The sequence below is a fragment of the Copadichromis virginalis genome, linkage group LG5 (genome assembly GCF_057382275.1).
Source record: "Copadichromis virginalis isolate Kocher_CV1m ecotype Utaka linkage group LG5, C_Virginalis_male_GT1.1, whole genome shotgun sequence".
Classification (NCBI taxonomy): Eukaryota; Metazoa; Chordata; class Actinopteri; order Cichliformes; family Cichlidae; genus Copadichromis; species Copadichromis virginalis.
Window position 1 is genome coordinate 88,827 of NC_140622.1, and position 9,628 is coordinate 98,454.

Consider the following 9,628-nt stretch of genomic DNA (forward strand, 5'->3'; position numbering starts at 1 on the left):
ACACACACACACACACACACACACAGACACTGTGAGGTCTGCAGTTCAAAATTTGAATCTCAGAGCTTGGTGTTTTTGTCTCCCTCCAGTGGACAAATGCAGGTATGATTAGGGTTGGTTAGGGATGAGGAAAGAGAAAGGGGACCCAGCAGCCGCTGGACCCCCTTGGAGGCACGCTCACGACGAATGAAGTGGGCAGACGTCCCCCGTTCAAAAAATTGCCCATATAGGGTGATAATTGGCCAATGCGCATCGTTGGGCCTTCGCGACGTTTCGGCGTATTTGTGCCTTTTTCAAGCTGGCCCAACGTGTCTTCTGTTTCTGTTTCTTGCCTGTCTCGGCTTTTATATACTCTCTGTCTCCACCCACTTTGGGCTTTCTGTTTTCTTTCTTTTCTTTATATTTCTGTTTCTCTGTTTGTTCTTTAACTTTCTTATATTTCTCAACTTGTACGTTTTCTTTTCTTATTTCTCAACTTGTACGTTTTCTTTTTCTTATTCTTTCTTTAACTTTTTCATTCTGTTTATATTTTTAATTTTTAAATGGCACCCCCTGCTTTATTGACATCCCGTCCTGTATTTTTCCTCTCTGGCACCCCCTTCTCATTTGTCCTTTCCAGTTCTACGGCTTTTACGTGTTTCTTCCATTTCTCAACTTGTACGTTTTTCTTTTTCTTATTTCACAACTTGTACGTTTTCTGTTTCTTATGACTGGATAAGGGGTGAATGATAGGACGGGGCACTAGTTTTGGTTTCACAAAGCCATTGGTCACCCCCAGATTGTGAGCAGCAACAGTCTCCCCGTTGACCACTCGAAACAAAGTGAATTCGGAAGACAGAGTGTGCATGACCATCGGGAGGTCTCGCTCTCGAACCAGGATGAAGTCCGTCTGATACGTCGACAGCATGAAAACAGAAATGTTGTGGTCGGCCAGTGGTGCGATGACTGATTTAGCGATTTTGGTGACTCCTATGGGTTGTGAAGTGGATGTGTTGCTACCTCCTGACACCACGTTAAGGGCCACCCACGTGGCGTCGGCAACGCTGATGTGCTCCGACTGGGGCAGCTCTTTAAATCCTTCCTCGTCGACGATGATGGTATAGTCCTCTGGAGTCTCTGTCAAACTGAAAAACTTGCATCTTGTTTTGGAGGCCAGGAAGGCGAGTTTTATTAATCCGTGAGTGCAAATCTGGATCCCTTCTTTCTCTATACTCGCCACTTTCAAGCTGTGCTCTAAAATATGAAGCTCCATCTTTTACGTCTTCTCATTTGAGGAAGGACTAAAATGGGTTAGGGTGGGGAAGATAATCCCTTCTCCGAAAGGAAAAGGAGCGTGCACGGTCCATCCCTCCCTGCGGCCCTCCGTACCCGTCCCAGAAGACTTGGCGGTCACGTTGGCGGCGGCGGCCATAGCATACCACCGTCCAGCCGTCGTCCATGGCGTCCAGAATTTTTTTCTTCTTTTCTTTTTTCCAAAAAAAATTAAATGTGCTTCAAAAAATATTTATTTAATTTTAATGTGAACAAAAAACGCTTTCCAAAATGTGGAAAGGAAAAAGTCACGTAAAAACAGTAAACAACAAAAGAAGGTGTGCCAAAAAAAACTGTTTATTTAAAAATAAACACAAAAAACACAACGTTTCGACCGTACACGGTCTTCTTCAGGTGTGGCACACAGAAAACTGTAAGCTAGGTTAGCTGGCAACAGTTGGACTGGCAGAGATGTGCTCTCATCGAGTGCCGAGTGGAAAATGAGCTCCTGTGTGAGCTCCGCCTTTTATATTCTCCCCTCGGCTTTCATACAAAAACATCTGCACGTATCAAGAGCGTATTACAAACATATTTTCTCACAAATGAGTCATTAACAGTGATTTCCCTGCGCCCTGAAAGAACAGAAGTTGTGAATTCACAGAAGTGGAACTCTTAAATGAAATGTTGCCTGGGACAACTGCAGATCAGATACAAGGATCCTCAGATAAAGTGCGTTCCATCGAGAGCGTGTGGTATGGACGGCACTCGCAGTAATTAGCACCAGTCACCAAGCTGTGGTGACTGGTGGAAGTTGCATATCTCCACATCAAAAACATTGTTCAGTTGAACAGAGTCTTCTGGGCAGTAGGAGAGTCAAAAGCAACAATATAGGAATAAAGGACTTTTTTCAAACACTGGTAACACTACTGACATTTAAGGAAGAAATTTACATGCTGTGATTCTGAAAAGCAACAGTGTTCCCAACAATTTCGTAACAGCGATGCAAACTGAGTGGACTGGTAAAAGGATGTTTCCTTTTGAGTAGTCCTGTAAAAATACAGTCTTGGAGTGCAATGAGAAAAAGCCACGGTGCCACAGCAGGCCAGTGCTCGGCCCAGTAACAAAGTCATAGTGGCTGTAAATGGAGAGTCTCTGGAAAGGGCAGCTTATTCAGAAATGCAGCATATCACTGTGCCATCGGGCCTCAACATCTCTGGTCTGAGGAGCACGAGCAGGAAGACTCATAAGCGATGAAGCAGGTTGAAGGCAGCTGACATAACAAACGACCAACATTTCAGTCCACCTCCACACTCGTGCCTTTACTTCTCCATCCAACCTCCTCTGGAGTTCAGACCTTCTGCCTGTTTTCAAGTTTGGTCCTTAACAGGTGGACCACAGTTCCACGGTTCCCACTGGTGGACTTCAGCCGACCGGCAGCATGCGAGCATTGCCGTTGAACTCCTCCTCCGCCTCACAGTCCCATCTTTATGAACGCACCAGCCTTCCAGTACCCAGGGACCGTCAGGGATGAACATGCAGGTGACTTTCTTCTGCTTCATGCCACCTGCTGGAGACAGCAGGTCTGGGGTGTTGACATCCAGTGGCTCCTCCACCTCGAAACATTTCTTGCACTCTAGCACGGGCTGCTGCGGCCTCTCCATCAGGGCTTTGACACAGTACTGGACGTAGCCGAACTTCCCCTTGTATGACGACACCAGTTGCCCTTGCTGAGGGAGCTCGAATCCAAACGTGTACTCGTACTTGTTGCCAGGTCTCAACACCACAGAGCCGTCAGAGTCTGTGGGCTGGTCTTGCAGCCGCAGGACCGTTTCATGTCTGAGGTACTCGGCCTCCTGTCGGCACCGCTGCTTGCCTTTAGCGTACTCCACCTTGGCGCAGCCCAGACCCAGAAGCTTCAGCGCGGACACCCGCATCATTAGGGTTAGGGCGTTGGTTACGGCCCCGTCCCCCCTGGGGGGGACCGAGGAATGCGCGGTCCTTCCCTCCTGGGTTAGGATTATGGTGATAGCAGGCCACCAGGGGCCTGAGTGCACTGTCCATCAATGGGGGCCGGGAGGTGGAGACCCTGCCCAGCAGGTCCAAAAATTACCCATGTCTTGGGTTAGATCTTTCTTATCTCCGTCAGGACAAGTTCTGTGAGGTTTTCACACTCGCCTATTGAATCAGTCAGATGGGTCAGTCTGTTCTGGTCCACCTTCAGGATGGACAGCTGTTTCAGAGACCCTATGCTGTCCGGGACGACCTCCAGCAGGTTCTGTGTGAGCAGCAGGTCTGTGAGAGCCAGGAGGCCATTCAGCTCTGACGGGAGCTCCTCCAGACGATTCTCCGACACATCCAGACACACCAACCTACGAAGGTTTCCCAGCTCTGGTGGTAATGAGGACAACTGGTTACGGTCCAGCCACAGCTCCCTTAGGTTGGGGAGAGCGCCGAGGGTATCCGGCAAAACTTCCAGTTCATTGCTGCCCAGGTCCAGCTGTTCCAGTTTCACCAGGAAAGAGAGCGACGTGGGCAGAGACTTCAACAGGTTCTCCCTGAGCTCCAACGTCACCAGGTTGGCCAAATTTCCAATGTCATTGGGCAACATCTGTAATGACACATCATTGAGGGCCAGGTGAGCGAGCGCTCGGAGTTCAGTGAAACCATCCGGCAATCTGGAGAGGGGGTTTCCACTGAAGTCTGCAATCTCCAAGGCCCTGCAAAACTTAATGCTCTCTGGGATCTCAGAAATATCGTTCCTGGAGATGTCCAATTCCACCAGTTGCATGAAGTTAGCCACCTCAGGCGGGAGTCTCTGGATCTCATTGTCGCTCAGGCCAAGTTTCCGGAGGTTCAGTAGTCTGAAGAAAGGCTTTGGTAGCTCTTTGAGTTGATTGGCATCAAGGAGAAGCTCCTCCAAACTGCGGCTGTATCGAAATATTTCATCAGGAACCGTCTGCAAGTTGCAATGCCGCTTGTCCACCGACTCGACGTGGCGGTTGCAGCGCCACAGGGGGATACACTTCAGCATGTCCGGCCGCCGGAGGGGAGGGGGGTCTGGTTAGGGGGTTAGGGTTTAGGTGATAACAGGCCACCAAGGGCCTGACTGCACTGTCCATCAATGGGGGCCGGGAGGTGGAGACCCTGCCCGGCGGTTCCAAAAATTACCCATGTCTTGGGTTTGAGAGCTAATGGGCTATCGCGAGACGTTTCGGCATAGAAGTGCCTTCTTCAGTCGAGCCCAGGTGAATAAGTGTTTTCCTTTTTGTTTCTTTCCTTTATACAGGCTTTATTTTAACAGGTAAGTTTTTTCTTTCCTTTATACAGGCTTTATTTTAACAGGTAAGTTTTTTTCTAGGGTTGTGCCCTCCCACCCCGATCGACTGGCAAACGTGGCCTGCCATCAGAGGGCTGCCGCCGGGCCCGGCACCTTCGCCGGCGCCTTCGGGCGGTCAGCTCCTCCGGCCCGCAGGCTCGCCTCTAGCGCTGGCCGGGGGTTACAGCGCGAAGGTCGAAGGGGGTGGTGGTTCTCGGACCCCGCCCTGTCCTCCCCACGCTTCCCCCCCCCGCCAGACGCGATCGCTCGGTAGCGAGACCAAGACGCCCGGTCTGTCCCGGTGGTCATACCACGGCGGGCCTCGTCGCAGAGTGGGTAGGCAAACCCAGAGTTTGCCCACCCCGCGAGGGCGACGGGGCCCCGTCCGGCAAACACGGTTTCTCGAACCCTCGCCCCGGTCCACACGTGCGTCCGGAAAGCCTCGCCCTGGTCGACAGGCCTCAGTAGCCCCGAGCGAGCGCGTGCGTGCGCGCCGCTGCCGCCGCCTGAGGGGCTACCTGGTTGATCCTGCCAGTAGCATATGCTTGTCTCAAAGATTAAGCCATGCAGGTCTAAGTACACGCGGCCGGTACAGTGAAACTGCGAATGGCTCATTAAATCAGTTATGGTTCCTTTGATCGCTCATCCGTTACTTGGATAACTGTGGCAATTCTAGAGCTAATACATGCAAATGAGCGCTGACCCTCCGGGTATGCGTGCATTTATCAGACCCAAAACCCATGCGGGGCGTCCTCTCGGGGGTTAGGGGTCTTGGAATTTCACGTCTCAAAAAAAAAAAAAAAAATAAGCGAGGCACTTTGAAGGAAGACTTCTTGCTTCTGCTGTAGCTCTGGTTTTGTGACAACTTTTTATTGTTTTGTTGATGATGGGGTTAGGTGTTAAGAAAAGAATCAGGCCACCAGCAAGCTGGTAGCCTGAGGTGCACGGGCCATCGATGGGGCCGGGTGGTGGTGTCCCTGCCCTGGTTCAAAAAATTGCCCATATCTAGGGTTTTAGTGCACATTTAGCATTCACTGGGCCGTTCGCGACGTTTCGGCATGTTTTTGCCTTCTTCAGGCCGACCCAGTGTGTCTTGTCTTTGTCTCTCTGTTTTCTGTTTGCCTCTCTTGGCCTTTTATACTCTTGTTAGCTCCTCCCACTTGGGCTTTTTTAAGTTGACTTCTTGTCTTTTTCTTTTTCTGCTTTTCTTTCTATTTTACGTGACTTCTTGTCTTTCATATCTTTAGTTTTCTTACTATTTTTCTCTTTGTTTTCCCCTTGTTTTTTCTTGTCTTTCTGTGTTTACTCCATATTCAGACAAGGCGAGCAGGAGAAAGAAAACCAGCTTTCTAGAAATTTTAGTGCAAATTGCTGGAGTCAGATACATTTATTAGGATTGTCTCTTTATCTTTTTATGGCACCCCCTGTCTTTTTTGACATCCCGTCCTTTGTTCACTGTACTTTTGTTTATGGCACCCCCTTCCTTTAAATCCTTTCCGTGTGTATTTACATTATTTTCTTTGTTTTATCTTACGTGACTTCTTGTCTTTTTCTGTTTCTGTTTATCTTTCTTTCTTGTACGTGACTTCTTGTCTTTTTCTTTTTCTGACTACTTGTCTTTCTCTCTTGTACGTGACTTCTTGTCTTTTGCTTTTTCTGCTTATCTTTCTTTCTTGTACGTGACTTCTTGTCTTTTTCTTTTTCTACTTGTTTTTCTTTCTTACGTGACTTCTTGTCTTCGTTTTTTGTGTTAGGGACCCCCCTGTGGTTAGGGTTAGGGTAAGATAGAGGGCAGGGGCACCCCCAACCCCACGAGGCACTGGCTGGTTAGGTGTTAAGAAAAGAATCAGGCCACCAGCAAGCTGGTAGCCTGAGGTGCACGGGCCATCGATGGGGCCGGGTGGTGGTGTCCCTGCCCTGGTTCAAAAAATTGCCCATATCTAGGGTTTTAGTGCACATTTAGCATTCACTGGGCCGTTCGCGACGTTTCGGCATGTTTTTGCCTTCTTCAGGCCGACCCAGTGTGTCTTGTCTTTGTCTCTCTGTTTTCTGTTTGCCTCTCTTGGCCTTTTATACTCTTGTTAGCTCCTCCCACTTGGGCTTTTTTAAGTTGACTGCTTGTCCTTTTCTTTTTCTGACTTCTTGTCTTTTTCTTTTTCTGCTTTTCTTTCTATTTTACGTGACTTCTTGTCTTTCATATCTTTAGTTTTCTTACTATTTTTCTCTTTGTTTTCCCCTTGTTTTTTCTTGTCTTTCTGTGTTTACTCCATATTCAGACAAGGCGAGCAGGAGAAAGAAAACCAGCTTTCTAGAAATTTTAGTGCAAATTGCTGGAGTCAGATACATTTATTAGGATTGTCTCTTTATCTTTTTATGGCACCCCCTGTCTTTTTTGACATCCCGTCCTTTGTTCACTGTACTTTTGTTTATGGCACCCCCTTCCTTTAAATCCTTTCCGTGTGTATTTACATTATTTTCTTTGTTTTATCTTACGTGACTTCTTGTCTTTTTCTGTTTCTGCAGCAGGTTGGTACAGGAGCAGGCACCAGAAGCAGGCCTGTGGAGCACTATGTCATCTGCTCGGCCTTGCTTCAGGATGCACTGTACAATTCAATAGCAAGACCTCATGGGTTACCACAAAAAAAAACAGTGTCTTTCTGCCTCTGTCGTTCTCTTTGGTTTGTTTGAGCGCTTTGTTACACCCCGGCCTAGGCAACCGGGGTGCAACGTAGAAAAAATAAAAATAAGGGAAAAAAGAAAAAAAAAAAAAAAACAAAAAAAAACTACTACGGTTCTCCACAAAAATCCCAAAACGAAAGCATCGACACCTATTTACATCAAAGCAAAAATAAGACATTTATTTTCATCACCACACACAAGACGTCAAACTATTTACAACGGGGTGTCGAGCCTAGCAAGGGGAGAGAAACCGTGGTAGAAGGCACAGTACGAAAGATTCAAACAACTTTAAGGTCGATAAACATCTGGCAGCGTGGAAGAAAGAAACTGACAAGGTATCACCAGCAACTTGACAACACCTCTTCTCTCCCCTGGCTCTCCAGTGTGTAAGGACACCACCTTGTATGTCATATCTCAAAGTCACCCAGTGCCTCTCTGCCTAATAGGTCCTACCCTTCCCCTTCATCTTCATCAGTGCAAAAACTATCCATACACCAGCAAGTGAGTAACTGTAAGTTTTCAGCCATTTGAGCAAAGTCAGACACGCCACAGCTACCAAAGTCAGTATTTTGTTAAGTTTGGTGCCCCCAAGTCCTCAAAGCTCTTCATCACTTCTTAGTATTACTCAGTTGTCTCATCAAATCAGCTCATCAAAGAAATCTGTAAACAGCATTTAGCACCATTATGGCCTCCATCACGCAGTCATCCGAGCTCGAAATCCCAGACAACCACACACAAGACGTCAAACTATTTACAACGGGGGGGAAGATCGCGACCATGACACACTGAAACACAGGGTTTAAATACATAGAGGGAGCAATCAGGGAAGGGACAACAGGAGGGAAACACAGCTGGGGCAAATCAGAACTGACGAGACAAGGAAGTGTAAACTGAAAACATTGAGATAAGACAGACTTTCAAAGTAAAACAGGAAACACATTACAGTCACGCCTAAATCAAAACACTGACAACACCGAAACGTAACAGTTCCCCCCACCCAAAAATCAAACATGTAACCCCAAGTGAAATGTTTGATCAAAACAAACGAAGGCTGAAACGAAGGCAGACGAAGCTGATGGAGGCTGGAGCGGTCCCACTGACCCTCCAGCAGACGACGAAGGCTGGAGCGGTCCCACGGACCCTCCAGCGAAGGCGGATGAAGGCTGGAGCGGTCCCACGGACCCTCCAGCGACGACAAAGGCTGGGGCGGTCCCACGGACCCTCCCCCCCAGCGAAGGCGGATGAAGGCAGACGAAGCTGATGGAGGCTGGAGCGGTCCCACGGACCCTCCAGCAGACGACGAAGGCTGGTGCGGTCCCCCGGACCCTCCAGCAGAAGCGGATGAAGGCTGGAGCGGTCACTTGGACGCTCCAGCGAAGGCGGATGAGCAGCCCACCAGCTGCACACACGGACACGCAGCCCACCAGCTGCACACACGGACACGCAGCCCACCAGCTGCACACACGGACACGCAGCCCACCAGCTGCACACACGGACACGCAGCCCACCAGCTGCACACACGGACACGCAGCCCACCAGCTGCAGAAGGCTGGAGCGGTCCCTCGGATCCTCCAGCGAAAGCGGATGAAGGCTGGAGCGGTCACTTGGACGCTCCAGCGAAGGCGGATGAGCAGCTCACCAGCTGCACACACAGACACGCAGCCCACCAGCTGCAGAAGGCTGGAGCGGTCCCTCGGATCCTCCAGCGAAGGCGGATGAAGGCTGAAGCGGTCCCTCCAACGGACCCTCCAGCGAAGACGGACGAAGGCTGATGAAGGCTGGAGCGGTCCCACTGACCCTCCAGCAGACGACGAAGGCTGGAGCGGTCCCTTGGACCCTCCAGCGGAGACGGACGGCTGAAGCGAAGGCAGATGAAACTGATGAAGGCTGGAGCGGTCCCACTGACCCTCCAGCAGACGACGAAGGCTGGAGCGGTCCCTCGGACCCTCCAGCGATCCCGGACGAAGGCTGGAGCGGTCCCACGGACCCTCCAGCGATCCCGGACGAGCCCCCATATGTTACACCCCGGCCTAGGCAACCGGGGTGCAACGTAGAAAAAATAAAAATAAGGGAAAAAAGAAAAAAAAAAAAAAAACAAAAAAAAACTACTACGGTTCTCCACAAAAATCCCAAAACGAAAGCATCGACACCTATTTACATCAAAGCAAAAATAAGACATTTATTTTCATCACCACACACAAGACGTCAAACTATTTACAACGGGGGGGAAGATCGCGACCATGACACACTGAAACACAGGGTTTAAATACATAGAGGGAGCAATCAGGGAAGGGACAACAGGAGGGAAACACAGCTGGGGCAAATCAGAACTGACGAGACAAGGAAGCGTAAACTGAAAACATTGAGATAAGACAGACTTTC

At 49.3% G+C, this 9,628-nt stretch overlaps 1 protein-coding gene and 2 pseudogenes across 1 annotated transcript; all 3 read right to left on the reverse strand.

The window, feature by feature from the left end:
* Window positions 1–30: 30 nt before the first annotated feature.
* On the reverse strand, window positions 31–1,524 carry LOC146708676 (cytosolic arginine sensor for mTORC1 subunit 2 pseudogene; annotated as a pseudogene).
* A 645-nt stretch (window positions 1,525–2,169) lies between these two features.
* LOC146708677 (uncharacterized) lies at window positions 2,170–5,057 on the reverse strand. Its single transcript, XM_085455504.1, has one exon. The coding sequence runs from the start codon at window positions 4,280–4,282 to the stop codon at window positions 3,374–3,376; it is 909 nt and encodes a 302-aa protein (XP_085311630.1). The 5' UTR covers window positions 4,283–5,057; the 3' UTR covers window positions 2,170–3,373.
* Window positions 2,619–3,185, reverse strand: LOC146708678 (thioredoxin-interacting protein pseudogene; annotated as a pseudogene).
* Window positions 5,058–9,628: the final 4,571 nt, after the last annotated feature.

Coding starts and splice junctions, on each gene's coding strand:
- LOC146708677 (XM_085455504.1), bottom strand. CDS start 4,282: ATGCTGAAGTGTATCCCCCTGTGGCGCTGCAACCGCCACGTCGAGTCG.